Consider the following 25,049-nt stretch of genomic DNA (forward strand, 5'->3'; position numbering starts at 1 on the left):
TGAACAGACACATTTTTTTATGTATAACGATAACTTCAAAATGATATCTTCAGATGTTTCCCACTCTGCGTGACCCTCTCTACGGTGCTAAAGATGTTTCGCTTAGAGCCTTGCTAATGCTTTGGACTATAGATAGCGTATTGTACTCTTTCAGTAGTTTGTTATCTGGCCACTCATCTGTCACGTTCTCAAGTACTCTTATGGTTTCATTTGAACCGCTATGTTGATTAGGCTTCCTGGCTCTTTTTAGGTCCTCCTAACATTGCTTTCCCCTGTAGTAGTCTCACACAGAGGGCTTTTCTGCACCTTTTGCACTTCTTGATTTTTTTTTTTTTTTTTCCCCCTCCCTCCTTTCCCCCCCCCCCCCCCCAAACTTTCCTGCTCTCTCCCCAGCCCTGATCTCTAGTCACTTCTTTAGCTATAGTCACCTTCCCGTCATGTTCTGGTTTCAGTCTTTCTGACGGGGATAGTTAACTAATCTCCATGTTCTGCAATTTCTTTTCCCTGCCAACCCTATATTACCACCCTATTGGTTTTGAAACGTGTTAACTCCGTTTCTTCTTCTCTTGCTTCCAGTTTCTTGCTTTCTAACCTCTTCTCCTCCTTCTTCATCTTAACTCGGTCACATTTTTCAGTCCATCACACAACCTTTCTTTCTCTGACTTCTGGTCCAAGTTCTGCTCCTCTCTTATCTTTCCTAAAAATACACTCCTCTTTCCCCTTGCATCATCCTCAAAGCACAAGAGCTTTCAGTTCAAGGTGCTCAAACTCTATTTAGCCTGACTGAAAATTGCAACAATCCTGTATTGCAGACACAGGATAATCTCTTTTTTAATATCCAATTCAGAAGTAGCCTGCTATTGGTTGGATTTTTTTGGAAACGTGGCTTTTGAGACTGAAGAAGTCTCTTTCAGAAGTACACTAGGCTTCTGCAAAAGGTATATACCTCTGCAGATACTTGGGAAGACAGCAAGAATACGCTTAATAGGAATGTTTCCCACTTTTAAAATCCTTAGTCAAAGAATGTGTACCAGTACTCTTCAAAGAAAAGATGGCTAAAACAAACATGGCCAAAGTACTTTTTTCTTAGCCCAGTTCTTGGAGGCATTTTCATAGTTTGGCTGAAATGTACAAATTTGTCCAGCATGCAGTGAACGTTGTCAGCTGTAAGAAACAGAAACAGGTGGGAGAGACTGGCAGGTGGCCTCAGGTCTGATACTGCCACTTTACTTCTGTAAGTGTCAAGTCTTGGAAGATGGGTCTCTTAAACAATTACTGAATCATTCACAAATGTTTCAAGAAGTGACTTGTTCTTACATGTTTTCTCTGCTATTATATTAGTATGTGAAAAGGAGGTGGTAATGAAAGTGAGATAAGAATTTATGTAGAAATAAGAGTTGCTTTTAGAATTGTTAGTTTGAGTCATCACTACAAAGAAAAAATGCTTAATTACTTTTTCCCTAGGTTTGGCTGAAATAAACTACATGCACATGTGTCTCACAAATACGCTTAACAAAAGGTAAGTTGGACTACATTTGTTTATTTCTATTCAGTTGAACATGAATCCTTCAGCTATATGAGTTCTTAGTACCAAAGGTAATCTAGCATAATTAGAGATATTTACTGGTGCAAGAATATAAAAATTAAACATATTTCACTGATACATTTTCTTTAGATTGCAAGTGTACCCACTCCACTCAACTGTGACACTGGAGGAACAAAATAATGTATTCTTGTCTCCAGTTCCTGGCTACAGAAAGGTGACTATTGTTGAATTATTACTGACCTTTTTTCTGAAGTGCGTAAAATCTTTGCTATGAATAATAGTAACTGTGCCAACTCAAATCACTGTATGAAGGCAAAACGGTTTTGTTTTTTCACAATGTAAACTTGATTGACTTTCTTACCAAGGTGTTAAGTTAACTACTGTTTGGAACTCAAGAGAAGTGCAGTAACACAAGGTTAACCTTGAATTATTGTGCGACAGTTTTCCAAATAGCTTGTGCATGCCGATTCTTACACCTGCATGACAGTAGTACACTGCTGATGACACTGCATAGCAGAATTGTCTGGCAGCATGGATCTCTCCTGCATTGGGTTCCGCATTTTACTTAGCATTGTTGTTTTCTTTGTCACTGCTAATACTGTGATATTTTACTATTACAAAGGCATAAAGAAACATTTACATTCCTCTGTGTTGTCATATGCTACTGAACTTTGCTATGTGTTGCCAATAGCAGGAAAGAAAATACAGGTTTTCTTGTGTTCTGTCAGTTGATACCTATATGCAGAACAGAAGCGTTGTATTCCCTGTACCCCCATTTCTATTTCTTTGTAGCAGGCTGGATTTTTTCCATGTTAGAAACATAGTAATATGAGTAAATTTTTCTTTATGCATTCATTGTTCCTTTTTTGCTTTGGCACCCAGATTATTCTATCTACAAATATAGCTGAAAGCTCTCTAACAGTTCCCGATGTTAAATATGGTAAGCCTTTTAAATTTTTGTAATTGGATATTCTTTGTATTTGTAATGTTTTCGTTACTTTGTGTTTGCCTAACTCTCTCCAGCATTATCCCACTTCTAAAAAGTGTTATTGCTGATGGAGTTTAATTTTTGACAGTTGTTGAATTCTCCCTTTCACAACAGGAGGCAGTTTTAAATCTGAACATATGGACAACTGTCAGATCTATTGAGTAGGGTGCTGGTTTTAATCCTTTACTGGAGGAAAATATGTAACTGAATGCAGAGACAAGCAGATTTAGAGCTCGTATGTCACAAGTAACTTGCACTTTTTATTCACGTTCTAAATGTATTTTAAAGTAATTCCATCAGATTAATCCCGTTGGGGTATAGAATGTTCAAATACAGAAATTACTGCCTCTCTTAGTGCTTCTCATCTGATCTACATTGACTTTTTATTGTGATGGTGGTGGAGTCTATCTGCAGCTCTGTAAGTGTTCAGAATGTCCTGGGTCTAATAGTTTATGTAGTGTTCTCTTTATTGGTTTTCAAATACTTTGAGCTTTCCTTTATGACAAAACAAAATCAGCTAGCACTTTATTGCATTGTAATGAAGATAAGAAATAACTTATTAATACTTTTGATTTTTTTTCCTTAATTGTAGTGATAGATTTCTGTTTAACGAGAACTTTGATTTGCGATGAAGACACTAATTATCAAAGTTTGAGACTTTGCTGGGCATCCAAAACAAATTGTAATCAAAGAAAGGGTAAGGTGGCAATAGGGAATGGAAGGGAATTTTAGAAGTTAAGCTTGATGAAGAATTGTGTACTACTTGTCATTTTATTAATTCAGTAAAAAGGACTGATGGGTTTTATCATCAATAATTTATTTAAAAAAAAAAAAACTATACCATTTCAGGATATTAAAATGTGATTAAACAAATATGCCTGAATATTCTTTCTTGCTCATGTATTCTGGCAGAGGATTATTATGTATTTTTAATTGGGAAATATTAATATTCACAGACCATAAAAGTTACAGGGATTCTGTGTTATTTAATAGTAATGTTTTATTAAGTGATATTAAAAAGAAAAAGGAAAAATGGGGGTGGGGGAGGGGAGGAAGTGCCAAGCGGTCAATAAATACCTAGGAGTGAGTTTCAGCTGTAAAGGAGGCCCTCGCGTCTACTCTTAAATGAGGGAAAGATCCACAGTAATGTATGTATTGTTGACCAGTGTTTGTAAATAATAACTAATATCATCTCCTCTAATCAAACAGTATTTTTTAATATTAAAGTCTCTTACTTTTGATTAAGTATTCAAATGAATCATGAGCAGCAGCATCTTTGGATATAAAAATGTCCTGTTCTTTTTAAATATTGTGATGACTTTTTACAGTTAGAGCCTTCCTGTAATTTGCGTTTGGTTCCAGCTCAGCGTAGGAAATGAAAAGCGGCCAATATGCAACCAGTAGCAGCAACGTTTTATGTAACACCAAACTTGAACTTGTTATTCACGTGACTTATTTAGAAATATGGTCTAATTCTCCAGTGAAGTATCCCACTGAATTGAGTCACTTGTAGCTTGCTGAAGTGAATGTGGTTTGGATTTGTGGAGATAAGCTTTCTAATCAGTGCATTTTCTGTAAATAGCGGTTTATAAATATGTTTTGCTGTTCGTAGTGGTATGTTAAAAGTTGTTTATATAGAAGACTTTTGCTAGCTTTGGAGTTGAGTGAAAATCTGAGTACACTCATGTAAAGAAATCCAAATGCAAAATGTTATCTACTCTGGATATAGATTCTTCAGTTTGGGGGTATGACAAAGCTTGCGTTCTTTGACACGTTTATCCGTATTAACCTGCATTTGGGAGGATTTGCCCTTTCCTAATTTTTGAAGAATTTTATTTCAGAGCAGGATTTGTCTCATCTTTTCTGTGGGAAAGATGGATACTGATTTCAGGGTACTTATGTGGAAGAGCTATTTGAGTGAAATGTTTAATTCTTTGCTGCCATCAAGCAACGTGATTTTTATCCCTCTGCTTGCCTACATAAGATAAGGATCAAATAGTATCTTCACTGGGCCAGCTTACTGCAAGAGAGTAAATTATACTGTTGAGCCTTTAGCATCAGCTGTTCTTTGCTGCCCAGCTGTCCAAAAGGCTACAGGTGAATGTTTTGTGAACAGTCTGGAACTTGGACAGCTTATAAATTGATGATGATTTGCTCTTCCACGTAAAGGCCGTGCTGGACGTGTTTCCAAAGGGTATTGTTACAGGCTTGTACACAAGGACTTCTGGACAAACTGTATTCCAGAGAAGCCAGTACCTGAGATACTGGTAAGAATTTTTGGAACCTTAAGGTTTTTTAATGAATGTGGTAAAATCAGAGATGATAAAAACTAGTTTTACTTTACTTTTCCTGAAGGCAGGGTTTGACCTGAGTAGTTACTGATACCTCTACCATTGAGTAGATTTCAAATTAAGTTCAATAATTGATGAAGACCATGCAACACTTCTTTTTTTCCCTCATAGAAAGAGATGCATCACAGCAAAAGAGTGGATGTGGCTTTAGAATTTAACAGCCTGTTCAAACAAAAAACATCCTTAGTTATGGGAAATTAAATCAGGTTTTACTAAATTACTAAATTTTAATTCATTTTTTACATAAATCTCTTCCAGTCCCACTTCTTATGGGGGGGAAAGTGACAGTAGCATTGTCTTCCCTCTAGCGTTGTCCTTTGGGAACTATAATCTTAAGAATAAAAATGCTTGACATGGGGGAACCAAAAGCCTTGTTGGCAACAGCTCTTTCTCCACCCAGCGCAGGGGACATTGAACGCACCATACTTCAACTGAAAGAGGTACGCATTTTTTTAACGTTGCTAAAATCGAGGTAATCAAAGTGTATTGTAGAAGTAGTTTTTCTGGGTTTCTAGTAGCTGTAACCTTAATTGGAACCTGAAGTAAGAACTGTCTAGAGAGCCTTTCTCATGTTTGACTCTTGGTCACCATCCTCTTTAGCATCATTTCTGCACTTACTTCAGTAAAACAGGATTATATTTTCATCACAGAACAGCAGCAGATTAGTGGAGAAACAATACTGTTTGTAAACAGCATCTATAGTGAGAAAGAATAGAAACAAGTAAGAGAATTTGAGCTCTGTAAGTGAAAATATTTCTTAATAAGTAGTAAAACCCTGGTGATCGCACTCTTCCAGCTTATGATGTGTAGGGACCAACCTGAACATCCTCCTTTGACCTACACAAGGAAGTCAGTGACTTGGCTTTCTGCTTATGAATTTGGTATGGGTTTGAGCATTCAGCTTTTTCTTTTCCAGCACGTGTAAGTAAGTGTATTTGGATGCAGTAGCTTGCTTTTATATTCAGTATGTGTAGTAGTAGCTTCAGTTCTACTAGGCTTTTAGAATTGATTTAAGAACCTCAACTTAGTTCGGATTTTGGTATTAATTAATGTGGGCTTTGTTGAGATAATTACTTGATTCTTGTCTTGTTTGCTTGCAGACTGGTCTTAGGTTTACATGATCAACTCATACAAGTGAATAAATTTATTTTAATTTTCGTAGTTAGGAGCGCTTACAAGCGTGCAAACAGAAGAAAGCCCACATGATGGTGAGCTGACTTTCTTAGGAAGGGTATTGGCACACTTGCCAGTGGATCAGCATCTTGGGAAGTTGATAGTCCTTGGTCATGTCTTCGGGTGCTTAGAAGAATGCCTTATTATAGGTAAGTGAGAGAAAAACACATATGAACGTTTCTATAAAGACAAGTATGCTACAGCTTTCCATTTTGATTTGGGTTTCTTTTTGTAGCTGCAGCACTCTCCTTGCGGACTTTTTTTGCAATGCCTTTCAGACAGCATATTGATGGATACAGGTATTATCATCTTAGATGTTTTACTTTTCCCTGTCTACCTTTGGGGGCAGAGGGCTAAACTGACCAGTGAATATCATTTTTAATGTCATGAGTTTAACTTTCTGTCAAAGTGCCAAAGCTGGTAAGGGCAAAAATAAGCTTTCAAGGGCAGCTCAGGGTACGGAAATCTACTGCTGTGTGAGCTAATTAATTTGACAGAACTGGACTCATCCTTTTCTGAGTGCAAGACCTGATTCTTCAGCTTTGCCTTTCTGACATGGATATGTGACTCTATCTATTTAAAATAGAATGAAATCCTTGCTATCTTGGCCACACAGCTCATCCTCAAGAAAATGATGTGAATAAGAACACATATTTACAACTCTGTTCACCTTGTTTATTGAACTGCTGGAAGGCATTGGTGCTGTAGCATGATAAGCTGTATAATCAGTTCAATATTTGAAAAAAAAATATTGCTAATAATTCTTTGTTTGTGTTGCCAGGAATAAACTGTTTTTCTCTGGGAATAGCAAGAGTGACTGTATTGCACTTGTGAATGCTTTCAAGGTAAATCTTCCTGGCTGATCTTCCAGTGAAATCTGGCAAACCATGAGAGAGTTCCTTACCTTTGTAGGATCAGTGCAGCATTTTTGCTTTTAGGTTGTGGAAAACTTTTCACGTTATTACTCCTAGCTACTTAGTACCGCTGAAGGAGCTGCACAAGTTTGCACCAAAGTAAGGCTGTAAGAAATGGTGACTAAAAACAGGTTACATCACTCAGTTTCTGGATATATTCCCTACTTTTTACAATCTCCTGTGGCTTTTGAGGCATTTGTTCTAGTTCTAAGCATCTGCAAAACAAAGTGGAGAAAGAGAGAGCAGGCTGTGGTCTCAGTCTCCCGCTTGCTAGAAGCAGGAGCAGATTTGGAACGAGACAGGAATGAGCAGCTCAGGTTCTCTTGATCGTTCCCCATAAGGGAGCCGCTTTAGATGGCGAAGCAGATTCAGGGAAGGCTTATGTGTATGGATAACTCATTGCCTACAAGAGAACAAGTGGTGGTTAATTCATGCAGAATTAAGTTACTGGAACAACAGCCTGAGATGCTGAGTAAGTTTCTAATGTAGCATATCTGTTGTCTATGTGGTAGTGAGGATCCCACTGCAGCTGTTACAACTCTTGTGTATGGGACCAAAGTCTTTTGCATTGTAATATTTGTGGGTACTGTGCCTTCTTATGCTTCTCTTAAAATCTACTTGGTTCTGGACCTGCCTACGCTCCAGGATAAAACACAGTGACTTCTGCAACCTTTTTAACATGTGTGGCAACAAGAATGATTGTAGCTAGACCCTAATATACAAGTACAAGAAAGGATAGTCAAACAGTGAAATAGGTTGTGAATAGATAGAGAAGTGGGGACATCTCCATCCGTGGAGCTATTCAGAACTCGACTAGGTAAGATAATCCTCAACAGTCTGATCGAAGTTGGGCTGCTGTGAATGGGGCATTGGAAGACTTGATCTCAAGAAGTCTCTTCCAACCTAAATTATTCTGTGATTCAGATTTCCTTATGTTCTTTTGTGTTTAAATTTTCTTGCAGTCTGTATTAGCCTAAGGATATCTCTGGATCTTAAATTAGTGTTTTAAAAAAACAAACTTAAGTATACGTTTGGAAGATAGTTGGTAGTTATGAATATGTCACATTAATTTTTTGTAATAATTATTACTGAAATGTTACAGTTTGTGCCTGAATTTTAAGTCATTTCTTTCTTAGGCATGGCAGATCTGCAGACAAAAAGGAGAACTGAGACATCCCAAGGTGAGTTAATTTTTTTTTTCTTCTATTCGAGGCTGGTGACTCCATTGTTGGAGTATTTTATATTCGTAGTACAGCATTTTGAGCTAGCAGTCTTCCTCTGCAGTAGTTGGGATTTTTCGTAAGTAGATAGAAGCGTAGGATTTGAGGGAACATCACAAATCTTTGAATCCAGTGTCAAGTATTCAAAGGCAATCTTTTAGTCCCTTTCATAGATGGACTGACAGCAGCCGGAATGTTTAAAATCCAGCCTTAAAAGGGAAATTGAGCTGAAGCTGAAAGAGGACGTTACTTTCTTTATAAGCATAGGTGGATCTTCTTTAAAGAGTCGAAAAGGAAGCCTTTAAAAAAGTAGTTTAAAAAGTGACAGTGAGAGGGACCAGCTAAAAATAAGAACCTAGGACCTGAGGACTAGGAGTCAAGTTTCTGACCTGAAGTCTCAAAAATCAGTGGTATACACATAAGAAGTAACTTCCTCTAGTCTTTCTGTGGTATATGTAAGAGCCTTTTTGATTTCTCTGCTTCTCTCTGACCATAATATGCTTTATGAACACCTGTGCTTAACATAAACTGAAGTTTTAATGAGTAAGCAAGACTGCCAGCATGTGAACTCTGTCTATTAAAATTATTCATCCAGATAAAGAAGTCTTGTTTTCCTAAAGTATCTTATCTTGAAATAGATCCTGTAGTAGCAACATGGTGGAGCTGAACCTGTGGGTTTATATTAAAAACTTAACACGACCCATAGCTGCTCTGATGTTAGCCAAAGTAAAGTTTATTAGTCAAATCTGTAGCTATATCTTTGTTTTTTATGAATGTGGAAATATTTATTGATATGGATGCATAGAAAGCTCTGAAATAAGATGGTTCTATCACAGTATATAACTACAACTTGTATCTACCCAGAAGAATTTGAGAGAATTTTTTAGCAGGAGAGAAACCAGTACATAACAGCTTTTGCATTTGCGTTTTTCACCTTCTCTTCCAGGAAGAGCTTGACTGGGGTCGATCAAATTATATTCAGATCAAGAGAGTCAGAGAGGTGAGCTGAAATAGATAATCATTTTTATAAACAGAAGGACTTAACTTTTCTTTGTGTTTTACAGGTGTCAGGATCTTGGTTGAGCCTACTGTTTATATATTTTAAACTGAACTGTGTACATTTTTGGTTTGGGGTTTCTTTGCGGGAGGAGAGATAATACTATTTAAAGTGATGTTAAATTATTAGAAAAAGATAAATATGCGAAACAGTTAAGAGATCTTATTTACTAATTACATAAGTTTCTCAAATATACCAGTTGTGGTGAGACCTCTGTGGATATTTTTTCCATTGTTACATTGTTTCGGTGTAATAGGGCAATTTAAAGCAAATATAAGTAGAATTACATGATAAGGACTGAAATTAAAAATATGTGGTGTTTTATTACTAGGGCTACTGCAGCACTCGATGAAAACTGCGTTGCAAAGTGCTTCAAGCACAATGTGATGTGTGGAGAGAGGAAGTAATTAAAACTCCTGAATAACTGTGATTGGCAGAGTATGCCTTTGCCGATTTGTATTTGCTACTAGCAAGGTTCCTAATTAAACAGTTGCTTTATTCTTCAGAAAAATATTTCAGCATTATTCCAGCATGTCGTCATAAAGGCATGAGCCCTGTAGGAGCTGGGTTCAAAAAGCACAGAAAAAAACAAAAGCATTTGTGATAAGTGACTATCTGGAAAAAATACGACAACAGATTTTTAGCTTGTGTACCTTTTAGGCTTTTTTTTGAAGCAACTTGATACTAATATTTTATAGGAGAGAACATTAGAAATAAGGATCGTTGGCAAAATATATTCTTAAGCTAAATTAGAAGAGGGGATATATTGCATGAAGAATGTGTAATGTAAATGTGAAAACTTATTAAAAGACAGTTTAGCATGTGATGAATAAAAAGTAGACAAATCTAAGAAGGCACAAAACTTGTTTTAGGTGCACGAAGTATTACAATCTTCAACTGTGGAACTGTATATCATCTCTGCAAGAAGAGTTCTGCTTGCTCGTTTCACAACAGGGACTGTGCTCACTGAATGAAGTGCTGGTCTTTGTTCTGGCGGGCTTTTTTTTGGTGATGCTGGTTTGTTTGTTTTGTAATCTTCATTCAGTGATGGGACTTAGGCCTCATAAAAACATACATTATCTAAGGTTTGCTCTGAATGGAGATGTATTAATGTCTTTGTAGGTTTTTCTAGGACACTTATCAATATACTACCAGGCTGCTTCAGAACATGATCAATTTTATCTTTTTCTACCTCCTTCTAAAGTGAAATGGTGATACAGTCTCCCTTTAACATGTGGGAAACAGGCATAGAGATCAAGACCAAAAGGAACATGAGTACCTTCATTTAGTCACCCAGACTGAGGTACCTAAGGCCCGATTACAGAAATTTTTTTCCAACTTCTAGCATATGTTCACATTTTATTTCCTAGTTGACTTGAGATACGATTGAAAAAGTGTAGTACTTTTTCTGGCATCAGCTATTTCAAATATAAGACTGTGGGCTTGAAAAACTTAGAGTTAAGTGATCACCTTGATGGCTTTGATTCAAATGGCTTGCCTAGTGTCACCTAAGAGCTTTGAAGCATATACAAGAATAAAATCTAGTAGTTTAAAGTACCCTGAAAGCATCATTATGGGAAGTAATAATTTGTTTGCCACATGACTGATGTAACTGAAAAGGAGGTCTTGAAATGGAATATCCTTAGTTCATGTTTACTCTATACCTTACTTTTAAAAAAAAGTTGTCTACTGGAGAAAAGTTACTGGGAGGAGGGAAAGTTTTAAATACTTTATAAGATGAATGTGATATCATTCATCGCATAATGTACATATCATATATAATGATTATGATATCAAGGAGAAAAGATGAGAAAAGAGCAAATGGAAAGCTGAAGAACTGAAAAGACTGGTCTTGTATGATAGCCTGGTGGGTAGATGATGTTCTTTTGGCCAACTTCAGATAATTCTAGAAGAGATTGTGCATGACTTAATAGCTCAGGAGTTTAGAGTGGATACCTACCTTAACATCTATTACCAAGGTTTTTTTTTGTCTCTGTCTCTTCCCCCCCCGCCATGATTTTAAAGTGTTTAAGTTTTCGCTTACTAACTTTACAGTCCTTTGCACAGATGTGGGTTTGCAGAACTGAAAAAGCCGCGTTGACTGATTTCCAAACGTGGTAGTTGTCATAAGAGGAAAATAACAGGAATTTTAGTATCCTTAAACTTCCAGCAGTGGAATAGGAAAATGTGGACTTGGAGCAGTTTAGGGAACAGTAGTTTCTTAATCATTTGCTCCAAAATCAAACGGGGTAAAGAAGGCATTCACTGTGTGGCTGGGGGACCAGTGGCTGTTTGTGGTTAGAGAAGCTTCTTGGAAATGATTAGTATTTGAAGCTTAATAGAGTATGTTCTGCTACAGGGCATAATTTTGACTTCGCTTCAAGTCCTTAAGGTTGCCTGCTGAGGTAACGGTGCAGTGTGTGGTTACTGCTGCACTTAGATGCAGGCGTCCAGTTTGGTGTTAGCCTATTTCTACCTTTTAAAACATGAAACCAGAATGATTTAATTGGGAATCAGTACATCACCATGTCAGAGGTAATTTCAGTTCCACTTTATTCTGATTTTGGTCTATATCATATATACATAACAGTGCTTTCCAACTGCAGAATTCTATTAAAAGAAATGTGAAGAAAACCACTTGAGTCACACTGCTGAAAGTAGATCTCTGCTGAATAGAAATGCTAATGAGTGTATTAGGTGAAACAGATATAGCCTCCTAAAAAAGGGAGATTGCTTATTTTTGTAGATTTTTACTAATGGATATTATTTGCATTTGTGGAGAATTCTGATCTGCTTAAAATGTAATTTAGAGTTGTAATTTCAGGTGGCAGAGTTATTTGAAGAGTTGAAAGAGCGAATCAGTGCATTTAACATGCATATTAATACTCAACCATCTCCTATGGATCAGGAGTATGTATACAAACAACGCTTCATTTTGCAGGTAATACTTTATTGACTTACTTTTCAAGGGAGAATAATTATTTATGGAGTTTATGACTGGCTTTTTACATACTAGTACTAATGAATTACTGTTACCTCCTGTGTTTCAAAATTCTCTATAGAGTTTGAGTTTTCAGACTAAAAAAGGTAATGTTTCCTACAGCTCTGAAATACAACTAATGTTAACTTCAATGTCTCTTATCAAAGAGACTGAGTAAATCTTAAAGCCAAGGTTAATGATTATAGTTTTCATAGACCTTGTCTTTCTACAGAAATATGAAAATGTTGCAGAATTGTTCCGGAGGATGAACTCTTTTCATGAAAGTATGTTTTTAAGGGATAGGATTTGCATGAGATAACCTTTAGTTTGAAATTACGGTATTTCCTGTAATTCTTCTCCTGGGAAGAGACAGGGAAAACTCTTCACATGAAGAACTGCTAGTATTACTTTATTTTGCAAGTACATTTCTTTTTGAGAAACTGGTTATAATGTGCTATATTTCCCAAAATATTTTTTGACTTCAGGTTGTAATAGCTGGTGCTTTCTATCCAAACTACTTTACTTTTGGAAAATGTGACCAAGAAATTGCTGTGAGAGAACTCGCTGGCAAAGATCCAAAAACCACTATAATGGTATGTTAGGAGGTTGAATAGCGTAATATTAAGTACCAAATAATTAAAATATGTAGTGTTAAGGCTGGTATTTTCAAGTCTTGTTCCGTCTTGGGCCAGGAAAGAAATAATTATCTCCTTTGATCCTTATTTGGTAAATCGTCATCTCTCCCATCTCCTCTTCTTTCCATATAATAAATGCTGTGTGGGTGGGCAATTTTGAAAGAATTCCTATGGAGAATTGCCTGTATACATTTGATTGCTAATCTCACATATGCAGCCAACTTCCATAAAGCTCATAAAGATTTTATAAGATAGGACGATCACGGCTGTTTTTAATTTTTTTTATAAAAACAAATTGTTGCAACTATTCTGCAACCCTTTGCTATTTTGTAATCTCTTATTTGATGTATGCGTCACATACCTGGTGTATATGTTAAGGTTACTCAGGTATTGCCTGCTGGGTGCTTTTTTCCTTTTTTTTTTTTTTTTTTTCCTTTTTTTAACTTTTCCTTTTCTTCCATGATTGAGTAAGTTTGAAGTGACTGTGTTGACTTTTTTAAATGGTACACAATGGAAAGTAGGAAAACGTTTTGTTGTAAGCTCCTGTAGCTGAACTAGGTGTAACATTAGAGAACAAAAAAACTGTGCTTAAACAAAACAAACCTACAAATCAGCAAGCCCCAAAGAGTAGACATATTGGTACAAAAGAAAATAGTTAAAGATGCAAAGATTGCTCTTAGAGAGGAAGGAAACTCTTAAAAGCGTATTGAGAAAGAATTTTGTCACACTTCTTTACTTAGGCTAAGAAGCTAGGCTGAAGGAGATGTTCAGATGGCAGTACAGAATCACAAGCGTGTTTACATATATTTTTGAAGTTTTCAACGTGTTTCAGGATATTCTGGCACAAAATAAGTTCAGTTTAGAAGAGCTGACCCATTGAGGAAGCTGATGGAGTAAAGACGAGATTAGACTTGCCACAGCAACATTGATTAAGCTTAGTTCTAAGGAACTATTTATTTATTTACTCTTAATGTATGTAACTCTTGTTCTGCTAGTATATCAACTGCTCCTCATCATGAGGAAGTAAGAAAGTGCTTCTTTGTCAATGTAAATGATCTTTCTGGGCACAAGTGCTGCAAGTTCTTCAAGCACTTGATTTGAGAGACTACTCTTAGAGCAGTTATCATACTCCTGATGGTTTGTGTCCAGGACAAAAAAGGCAGTTATTCCTCCTGCTCTCCAGTACCTCTAAATTGTCTTGGCTTGAGGCATTTTCTGCAGTCTGATCTAGACCGTGTTTTTGACCAAGAGCTGATCTTAGTACTGTTCTTATCAGGTACCTTCCAGGCATATGAAGCTTTTACTTTTTTTAATATTATATTCTTTCCTGTCTAAAGTTGTAATGGCCAAAAAGAAGACTAAACGGTTGTATAGCCTCTGAAAAAACATTGAAAGTCCAGAAGTTTGGACTTGCTGTTTAGGAGTTCTGTGGTCCAATATTAAAGCAAAATCTCCTAAAAGACATACTTGAATAAGAAAAAGGCAGGAAAATTGGGATTGCCAGGCCAGATGGTATATCTGGCTACAGTGTCATTTTAAATTAAGTTAGTGCTGCTGGATTATTGTTTTGCTTTTGACTGCACCTGCTTTTCTTTTGGATCTCATTTGACTCCTGAATGAGCCAGTTCAGGGTGCTATACTAGGAGAAGGATGCTCAGTGTCTTTGTATAGTTGGTTTTGAAGCTGGTTTTAGCTCACTGAATTTGTGAAATGCACGACCATTACTCAGGTTGCCTTGGTCGTACATAGTAACATCATAATGATCCTTTAATATACTTACCTGGAATGTTATCTTTAACAGAAAGACTTTGAAAAGAAGTGTTGCAACTCCTGTAACTTCGGCAGTTTGTAGTAGTTTTAGTATTAAAACCCAAGAGGAATAACGAAATCGTAGAATAATGTAAGTTGGAGTGAAGTCACCTGGTCCAGCGGTCTGCTCAAAAAGTCGAACACTGAATTGAGATGATGTTGCATGGGGCTTCACTCAGTTGGGCTTGGAAAAAATTCCAAGCATGGAGTTTTTGTAACTCTTTTGGGCAGGCCGTTCCGGTGCCTGACTGTCTGCGTGGTAATACTTTCTTCCTTGAGTCAGAACCTCCCATTTCAATTTATGACCATTGCTCCTGTTGTGCAGCTACACAAAGAGCCAAGTTCTCTCTTGGGAACCTCGTCTTAAATTTTGCAGGTTCCTGTTAGGTCTCACCAAAGTCTTCTCTTCTGCAGGCTAAGTAAGCCCCCCCCCCCCCTTTTTTTTTTTTTTTTTTTAGCCTCTCCTCTGGCCATTTTGGTGGCCCTGTGCTAGACTCATTGCTGTTTATCAGCATCCTTCTTGAACTGGGGAACCCAAAACTGGATGCAGCATTCCAGATGCAGCCTAATGAATGCTGAGCAGTGGAGAATAGTCACTTCCCTTGATCTACTGTTTGTGCTGTGCTCCTATTGATAAAGCCCAGTATGTTGTTAGCTGTCAGGGCATGCTGCTGACACAGGTTCACTTTGCTGTCCGCCAGGAACAACCAGGTCCTTTTTGGCAGAGCAGCTACCAAATCAGTCAGACCCCAGTATGTGTACTGTTGAATTTCATGAGACTCCTGTCAGACCATTACTTTAGCCTATCTAGGTCCCTCTAGGTGGTGGCTCTGTCCTCTAGTGTATCAACTTCTCCTGCCAATTAGTCATCATTCACAAACTTGGTGAGGGAGCATTTTGTCTCCTCCATCAGGTCACTGGTAAAGATAGTAAGCAGCACAGGTGCTGGGGTAGACTCCTGAGGAACTTCGCCTGTAACCAGCCTCCAGATAGAGCATAAACTATTTAACTTCTACCCTTTGAGCCTAGTGGTCCAGCCAGGTCTTCACCCACCTTGGAGCCCACCCACCCAGACTGTAATGACCCAACTTGGATACAAGGATACTGTGGGAGACCAAGTCAAAGTCTTTACTTAAGGGAAAGTAACTGACATCTACTAGTCTTCCCTATTCTACAGATGTAGCCATTTTGTGATAGCAGGTAATAAAGTTGGTCAGGTGTGATTTACTCTTGGTAAATACATGGTGACTGGAAATAGCCAACTTCCCCTTCATATGCTCAGAAGGGCTTCCAAAGGGGCTGGAGTGAGGCTGACCAGCCTGTAGCTCCCTAGCTCATCCTTGTCCTTTTTAAACCTGAGTATAATATTTGACCCATGTATGCAGCCTGTGTGGCCCCTTGGACTTTTAGAGGCTGAGTTTTCTCAAAAAATCCCTGATTCCATTCTGAAGGAGAAAGTTAACAGTTAAATATTTTGGTGAACTTGTTAAGGCACTAAAATAATTAAATGTATCTAAGTTTTTGCTTTTTTTCTTAACAGTTGAAGAATATTCCTCCTTATGGGTTTCTGTACCATAAACAGTTGCAGTCGCTTTTCAGACAGTGTGGGCAGGTAAAATCTATTGCATATGATGGACCAAAGTAAGTGCAAAATATTTCAAGTATCACGTCTTTCTCGTGTTCTCAATTGTGAGCCCCGTAATCAACTTTTTGTCACTGGTGCACTGGCAAGCATGAGTTTTTCTTATGATATTTAATCTATTTGGAATCGGTAATTTATTTTTAATGTATTGGCTAGAATAAGAAAGGTAGCCTTGAGGCTGAATACGTGAAATGGAGTAGCAGAGTAATGCAGTAGCATTGGATAAACGAGCTCGGTTAGAGACTTCTTTCTGTTTTCTCTCTTCCGTTCTGTAACGGTGGCCCTTAAAACTGCAGCTCATCTGTCTGTACTTCTTTCTAACTTGCATTTGTACCATTGTACTTCATTTGTACCAAACCTTAGCCAGTCGCATATATTTTGCGCAGCTTTAGCGGATTTGCTGGCTGTCTTTGGGCTATGACTGTCCAAAGTTGAAAAATTCATGTAGCCCTTATGCCTCTTCCAAGCTTTAATACCTTTCTTAGTCATACGAATTTTCACCATACTCTTTCTACTCGTATTAGATTTACTCAGTAGTTTTGGTATGTTCTTGTGAGAATGCTAGAAAAATTTCTTAACTATAGTTAAAAATGCTTTAAGGTGTATAAGAGAAATAGGCAAAGCCTGTGAGGAAGCTACTTTTTCACAGGTCTCTGGCCTGCTAAGATAAAGATGGGGAGAAGAAATGATTGTGTTTGGTTTTGGTTTCCTTCCTCGAGCAACTTTGCAACTGTGTTTTGTGGGGTTTTTTGGAACAGGGCTTTTGTGGAGTTTTCCCATAACCCAATGGAGGGCTTTAAGACTCTTCCTGCAGTGTATATGTCACTCAAAATGTCCCAGCTGAAAATTCCACTTGAACTCAATGTTCATTATCCAGAGGAGATCGAAAGGCAGTTGGAAGGTGGGACAACTGCAAGAGTGAAATACGCAAGGTAATTGTATTCTGTGGCAAAAGGGATTGGTTTGCAGTTTGAAGTTGAAATAAGGTTTCTAGAATTAAGAATTTCCTTGAATTGTTACAAGGGTGGAAGCTGTGTGTGAGCAGAACATTTTTGCTTGTACTTCAGGAAACCTGTAGTAAAGTCGTTATTTGAACACTTTAATGGCTGTGGAGAGAAGTGCCATGAAGCAAGAAACTTCATTCAGATGCATATCCTGGACTAGAAATACCATGGTTGTCTTAATTTTTTTTTTGTTATGGCTAGAGTTTTTTCACTAGAGCAATCTGGGTGTACGCTGTCAGTATTTAAATTTCAAGCCCGTTTCCTTAGAGACATACAGAATTAAGATCTATGTTACAACTTTACGCCGTGATTTCTGTTTATGCTAGGGACACTGTGGGGATCGTTAGGACCAAAAGAGAAAAGGAATGGCATTTGGGGGCATAGTAGAAAGGGACATTTGGAAAGTGATTAAGGAGGCAATGTAGTAAGTCCATCTGGTTCGACCATACCTGCTTTTGCTGGAAAGATCTGGCACGGGGGTTCCATTGTCTGGTATACGTGCTGTCTGTGATTCTGTGCTTTTTGGTCATACATGCAACTGCTGAAACAGTAGTCCATCTAGTTCATGATTAGTCTATAGCCAATTTTAATTTTTTAAAATGTGCAATCCAAAATAGGAAGGCAGGACTGAACTGTAAAGGTTAAAGTGCATGTGAATACATCACTTCCAGTCGGTCATAATTTTTTTTTAATAAAGCACGTGTAATAGTTCTACTGTGTCCCAAAACTGTACTTAACATGTATGTGAAAAGTAGTTCTTAAAGGATACAAGAAAGAAGGTGACCCAGCCTGGAGGACTACTTCTGGGTTTCCTAACTTGTGTCAAGTAAAAGGAATATGATCTTCAAAAAAAGAGGATACGCTAAATTTATATTTGTGCTGCAGTGTACTTGGTTTGTTTTCAGAAAATTAGCTTAGACAGCATGCCGTAGCAGAAAACTTACTATTTAACCTTTTTTTTTTTTTTTTTTTTAATATTTAATGAATTGGTGGAACGGTTGATCCTCAGTATGAATATTATCTGTGTTCAGTCATTAGGGGCACATCAGTTTCCCTGTAGTATGTTGGTTTTGCATGGTCATTTTCCATTTTAATTAACTTTATACCTTCTTAAATAAAGGTCATTAAGTACGTAAATGAATATTCAAGGCTTATTTTTTCCTTGCAAAATGTGAGTGCCTTAATTTTTGTCAGTAAGTTGATTTCTTCCTCTCTGTACATACATATGTTCATGCTAAATGAATGTTGGAAGCAAGGAGAAAGCAAAAATTGAACCCTGCATTTTCGCTTTTGAATTTTCCCCAAAGCTGGTGCGCGTGTGTCTAGCATCTTTATTCCATAAATTTTTCAGAGTAAATGTGGACTATCAGAAGCAGACAGTGGAGCCTGTGGAAATATCATTTGGTATTTCGGAACTGTCAAAGATGATCCCAAATCATCTTCTGTCCATCAATGTAACAGAGGTAGGAATGTTTCATATATCAGATAGATCATAATTAATGATCAGGACCTAGCTGTGTTTGCAGAGATGAATATTCAACAAGCTAGAGTGAAAACAATGGATATTAATAATGCATTTGGCACAGAGATATTCAGAAAGGATAAGAGAAGTATTCTTGGTCTAACTTTTAATATTTTTTTATGAAACAGTGCTCACATATATTGCCTCAGTTACTGAAATTCATTTGCACTTGTAAAACCACTAAAAATATGCGGGATTCTCTGGCAGTAAATGTTAGCTGGAAGAAGGCTTAAATGTAAAGGGGATAATGGGAGTGATAAAATATTTGTGTATGCTATAGAAATGAATATAAGCAGGTATTGGGACCATTTACCTAGTTATTATAAACTGACGGTTTTCTTTAGAAGCTGTAGATATGAGAAATTAGATAAATTCATGGTACTGCATGAATGCTCGTTCAGGACAAACTGTTGCATACATAAAAACTGGTGCATTAAGGTGGGGGAAAAAAGTGTTATGCATTAAAGTGACATAACATTCAGGAGCTGATAGGAAGCATCACGTTGTGAGGAGCCTTAAAAATCAAGCAGCATCCTGTATTTTCTGCAGCTCAAGAAGCTCAAAGCGAAGCATCGTCTGAATTTATTTTTTAATCTATTTTCATACTGTTTCCACAAAACTTTTAATATACATTCCACCACCTCTTGGAATAGTATACACAGCTGTGATTTGTAGTTGGGTAACATTGAAGCATTCAGAGTTCATAATAATCAAAATGGTTTAAGAATGATATTCAAGGACTAGTTAGGTGTGCTCTCTGTGAAATGTGCTTTTGGTATCTGGGACCCTGCCCAGGAAAAATTATCCGGCTTAAGATCTTGATCACTGAAAAGGAAATGTTAAGTTTCTAATCCTTTTTCGTGGTTCATCAGTTCCTCTGGTCTCCAGGCCGTTCTGCCTTTCTCTGCTAGTCTCAAATGTGTTTTCTGGGTTTCTGCTGTTTGTTGGCTGTTAGTTGGACTACAGTTTTTTGATGCCTTCTTACGACAAAATAGTTAAAATAAACTCCCTTTCTTACGGTGTTGGGAGAGCTAAAGGCGGATGTTTCCAGGAGAACAGATAGAGTAGGTCTGTCAAATGCTGAGTTAATAGAAGAAATCAAGCAACAACCATAGCAGCCTTTCAAGTGACTTTGAGTGTATTGTCAGGAAGGCCAGAGCAGGGCAACCTGAAGACAAGATTGAAAGGAAGGCTCTCAGTTAGTTCTAGTTTTGTTTTAATTTTTCTACACAGGGAGAAAAGGGATATATATCTGTTTAAAATCATGCTGGAAGATTTGTTATGTCAACTCTCTGCATTGTAAGTCCATATTTGAGTCTGCTTAAAAAACAATTCAAATAGTGATACTGCAGAGATTTTTAAAAATTTTTAATAATAAATGAATGCATTTCAAAATGAGCGTGTGTCTGTGCGCGTATATATGTATACATATTTCTAAAACCTGAAGCTGAGAATTTTTGAGTCTTGTGTTAACTATAGTCTTTTCAACAAATTGAGAAATACCAAGCAATATATAACTTTTTTTAAAATTTCAGCAGTTTAACACCACCAAGCTAGTGGAAATTATAGGCTGAAGTATTAAAGCAGCTCTTAATAGTAGTGGCATGTTTTGCAGGTGCAGAAAGACTATTTTCTTCGGTTTATCCTGCTAAATCTGTTACATAAAAATGTTCATGGATTTGATAACCAAAACCATTACAATCGGTTAGCTATTGATGCTACTTTTCTTTAATATATTAGTTTTAACTAATATATTATGTATATTTATTTCCACAACTTTATTGTAAATAAAGATACTTTGTTTCATTGTATGAGAGTTTGAAATTAGATTAGGAATGTTGTAAGAGTTCAGTAAGCAATTGGAGGTGACTTAATTTGATTTAAATAGTGGGGTTCCCTCTTCTTCCCCTGTCCCCCCAGTTTCCTGAAGGGTAGCTGATCATCACTGGTCAGTCAATGCCAATTTGCTGCTAAATGTAGCTGACTCTTAGGTTTGGCATTTTTTCACTAACTAGAAAGGTGCACCATGCACCCATGAAATGAATCGTATACCTTATTTTATTATGTTGGTTTTCATTTTATAAAAAAAAAAAGTAGTCGTCTTTCCTTATTTTTCTGGGTTTTTTTTTGTTTGTTTGTTTTTTCAGTAAAGCTTATGTCAGGGTCTGTTTGGATGAAAAGTATAATGCAAATATACAGCAAATAGGTATTTTAAAACCATATGATTTAATGAAGAACAACCTTATACGAGAGAGAGAAATGCTTCTCCGCTTTGTTGTTGCGGTATGAGAGCACTTCTGTATTCGTGCCAGGAGTAGGAATGCTTTCATATGTTTTACTCAGGATAATTATTTTGTATTTGATGTATAAGAATAAAATAATAAATGAATGAGATCTGAAACGGTTTAATTTTTATGGCTTTTTAGATTGTGGAAGTTGGACACTTTTGGGGTTACAGGATAGATGAAAAAAATATGACCATACTCCAGACTCTAACTACTGACATTAACCACCAGAACCTGATGGATTTGCCAGTGTCTCCACATCCAGAGTTAGTTTGCCTGGCCCCGTTCCCTTGTTTGGAAAACAAGGGATACTACCGAGCTCGTATTCTGTATGTTTCTGGAGATTTTGCTGAGGTACGCTAATGTGTTATGTCATACTGAATTGCTAACATGAAATTGGGCTAACAATCTTGTAGCTATGCATTTGAACAAAGCACTATTTTCATGACAGTTATAAACATTTCAATAAAGAAAAGAGAATTATATAAGACTAGAACTAAAATAAAACCTTAATAGGATGTTGCCAGAATAGATGAATTATAGCTTTTTTTTTTTTTTCCAGAACACAGGGATATTTTTATATTAAATTAAAAGCCACTGTTGTTGAAATGCTGAGGAGTTGTTTATACTGAAGCAGAAGAAAGCAAAAGGAAGACTAAAACATCCAGTAACTTTAGAAACGTGATAAGGATTACCTAGATAAGAGTCCAGTGCTGTATTTTTGGCAGGCAACCTCCTTCATTTCCTTTTCATAAATACCTCGACCTCCATCTTAATAACAGAGTGTCTTGCTGCCACTGTATTGGGAGTCCTTCCTCCCATATTCAGTTGTTTATGTCCAATTTATATCTGTTGTTTGTTGTGCCGGTGTTTCCTCCCCTGGTTTACCTAGGCTTTCTTCTCTTCCTCCTCTTTCCCCTCCCCTCCAAATTTCTTGTGTATCTTTTCATTCTTGGATTTTGTTTTTGCTAATTGAAGCAAGCTGCGCTTTTTCTCATCTGATACCACACTGACTCTCCATTCTCCTGATCATCTCGATCCTTCTCCTCTGTTTAGAAATATTCCTAGTTTTGAGCTCAGTTTTCTGGAACACGGTTGACCAGAATTACGTACGCTGTTGTAGCTGTAGTTCCACCTTTGTTTGAGCAATGATGTTAGTACCGTTCCAACATGATATTTCTCCTCTACCTTCAGAAACATTTTGTTTGGTACATGCCAAGATGCATTTGCCTTTTCAGAGCTTTTTTGCATGGACTACCTCTTGTCATCCTATGCTCAGGTTTTGTCTCCTGGGTGATTCCCAACTAATTAGAATTTATAAATAACTGTATAGCACTTAAAGCAGAAGTTGTTATGAATTCCAGCGGATAGAATGTTTTACTTGATAGTATCTATTTTCACTGTTTCTGTTCAGGTCTTCAATCTATTCAGTGTGGTTTGTTTTTTTTTGTTTTTTTTTAACATTGATCAATTCTATATCATCAGCAAATTTCATCAGCACACTTATGCTTTTGTGGCAAGGTCAGTAATGGAAATTACTGCGGCAGTTCAAGGTTGATCTTAATTTCCCAGACCAATACTCCTCTTCTCAGCATGTATGGACAGATTTTTTTCTTTTTCTTTTAAGATTGGCCTATGCATAGCCCTTTCTTCCTTTGAATTTTCCAGTTTCTTAACACAGTCACATACCACCACTATAGAGTTCAAGCAAGCTGAACCTTGCTATCTGTCTACAGTCATGAAAAAGAGTGAACAACAGTGTTAATATCACCATTTTCCCCTTTGCATTTATATACACTCACCCAATCCATGGTTAACTATTTACTTATGCAAAAGTGGTTACTAGGTAGTATCATTCAGTGTTAAGAGTTAGGTTGTAAAGATCTAATTGCAAAGGGGGAGTTACTGCTTTTCAGATAAGTGTACTTTTTCCAGATCTAGCCGATTATTTTTTATAATCGGTGGATGCGTAGCCAAGGGATCAAATAATAGATTAAATTTTATGATGTCTATTATTTTTGACAGATCTTCATTTGCATATTTTCCAGATTCTGAATTTGCTTCCCTTTCACTTGATAGGATTGTTTTGTACTGTAATTATTAAACTTAATTTGCTGCTTTCCTTTTCCATTGAAAATAGCATTATTTTTTAATGTTGTGGAATCTCTGCTGATGCTCTTGGGTCTTTATTCTTTTCTTCTTTAGGTTTTTTTTGTAGATTACGGCAATAGATCAAGAGTACCTTTAAAAAAATTAAAAGATATTCCAAGCCGTCTTCGTGAGCTTCCTTTCCAGGTAGGGATGGTACTGTGTGCCACTATTTAATGAATATCTCCATGTCCGGTCTGGCAAGTGGAAGCATACATCCAAATCATAATGCTTTTTCAGAATAATAATGAACTGACCTGTAATGTGGTGTACCTATAAATGTTCTCCCTCAGATGTATGAGCTGTATAATTGTACTTCTTGCTGCATGAACCTAAACTGTTCAATCTCTGCACTCTGTTCAGTGCAGAGAAATGTTATCTAGCCTTTTGCTTTCAGGGAGCCTTTTGCTTTCAGGGAAACTTGCTACCTGAATAGATGTTAAAAAAGAAAAAAAATTAATTTTTTAACTGAATGTTTGAACTAGTCCTGTTTCTTTGGGAACAAGGTAGTGGTCTCTTTCTCCCACCTATAAGCAAAGGAGCAGTAGAAAGAGAGAGAAATCACTCTACCAACTGCCTTTGCTTTTTGTTGCTTTTGGCCATCAATTTCTTTGCGGTCCATCAGTTCTACCAGAAGTAGAACTTCTCTAGAAGGAGAATGTTGTTCTGGTTGCTCTATCGTCTTCCTACGTGTGACGCTCAGGAACAAACTGGCTGGGCAGTAGATGAACTTTACTTTGTTCTAAGAGTCTCCAAGCAAACAGTAGCTTCACTTATACAGCCTGGAAAACAGCCCTAAGAAGAGAAGCAGAATCAGTAACTAGTTCAATCCATTGTTCTCTGCTTAATTCTAGCTGTCCCCAGCAAAGGTAAGCAGCAGTATAGCATCTCTTTTTATCTCCTTGGCACAAGTCTGCAGTGACAATATCTTGTGTGTAGTTAGGGTGCAGACTATTTTTGCTCAGTCAAGGCCCCCACCCCCTGTGCTCTTAGTTACAGGGAAAATACATAGGAGATAGCTTTGTTAGATTTGCACCAGATAAAATCTTTTCTGTGGAAAACTTGTGTTTCGCTTTGTGCTGCTTGGCCATTCTTTGAACTAGTAGTTCCACTTTGAATGTGTCAGGCAGAACTCTCTTGAATGTTAAATACTGATTTGTATACCGCTTCTGGCATGGGCTTTATTCTATAGCTAGCTTTTCAATAAAATAATTCTCTTGAGCTGTATTTACAAATAAAAGAACGAGAGACTGACTTTAACTGAAATTCAGCTATCCAGTCCTCATCGGGATATTGGAACAGGTATTCCATACTTAATTTATTCTCCGAAGTATTTAGTAATGAAAACTGGAAATGAACCAGCAGATCTATGTTTTGATTTTAAGCACGAAGAGAAAAATAATGTTAGATCTTGAGGGAGTTAATTTTTTTTTTTTTTTAAGAGTTCGTTTTAACGAAAATCATCCTTTCTTGAGTCTTCTTCAAATGTATTAGAGAAAAATCTGTCTCTGTTCCAGGGCTAACCTTTCAATTATCAATCCTGATTTTCTTTGACAAAATTATGGCTAGAAAAAGTAGGATTTCTGCTGTAAATTCATTTTGAAGCCATAGTTAGAGGTAGTGATCATGGAAAGGGGTCAAATGAGAACTTACTCTTGCTTGCCAGGGAGAGAATAGCTGCAGTGGTCCTGCTAACGGTTCTGCTATCTTAGTTAGAGAGAACTGCAGGTTATAAAGTGTTTACAGGGAAAACATCTCTAGACTTGTCAGCCTTT

At 37.0% G+C, this 25,049-nt stretch overlaps 1 protein-coding gene across 3 annotated transcripts in view; it reads left to right on the forward strand.

Moving 5' to 3' along the window:
• TDRD9 (tudor domain containing 9) overlaps positions 1 to 25,049 on the forward strand; it is a 93,435-nt gene that overhangs the window by 45,783 nt on the left and 22,603 nt on the right. For 2 of the 3 annotated variants that reach the window (XM_068947217.1, XM_068947219.1), the window contains exons 10-27: positions 1,465 to 1,519; positions 1,676 to 1,760; positions 2,429 to 2,486; positions 3,127 to 3,231; positions 4,704 to 4,801; positions 5,194 to 5,325; positions 6,048 to 6,207; positions 6,294 to 6,357; positions 6,840 to 6,903; positions 8,109 to 8,153; positions 9,139 to 9,192; positions 12,074 to 12,190; positions 12,715 to 12,822; positions 16,214 to 16,314; positions 17,074 to 17,247; positions 18,671 to 18,782; positions 21,268 to 21,480; positions 23,332 to 23,421. In XM_068947217.1, coding sequence (XP_068803318.1) covers positions 1,465 to 1,519; positions 1,676 to 1,760; positions 2,429 to 2,486; positions 3,127 to 3,231; positions 4,704 to 4,801; positions 5,194 to 5,325; positions 6,048 to 6,207; positions 6,294 to 6,357; positions 6,840 to 6,903; positions 8,109 to 8,153; positions 9,139 to 9,192; positions 12,074 to 12,190; positions 12,715 to 12,822; positions 16,214 to 16,314; positions 17,074 to 17,247; positions 18,671 to 18,782; positions 21,268 to 21,480; positions 23,332 to 23,421 — 1,835 coding nt within the window. The remainder of the gene's footprint in view (positions 1 to 1,464; positions 1,520 to 1,675; positions 1,761 to 2,428; positions 2,487 to 3,126; positions 3,232 to 4,703; positions 4,802 to 5,193; positions 5,326 to 6,047; positions 6,208 to 6,293; positions 6,358 to 6,839; positions 6,904 to 8,108; positions 8,154 to 9,138; positions 9,193 to 12,073; positions 12,191 to 12,714; positions 12,823 to 16,213; positions 16,315 to 17,073; positions 17,248 to 18,670; positions 18,783 to 21,267; positions 21,481 to 23,331; positions 23,422 to 25,049) is intronic. The other variant, XM_068947218.1, reaches the window with a different exon arrangement.

Source organism: Struthio camelus, chromosome 5, assembly GCF_040807025.1.
Source record: "Struthio camelus isolate bStrCam1 chromosome 5, bStrCam1.hap1, whole genome shotgun sequence".
In the NCBI taxonomy this organism is placed as follows: domain Eukaryota; kingdom Metazoa; phylum Chordata; class Aves; order Struthioniformes; family Struthionidae; genus Struthio; species Struthio camelus.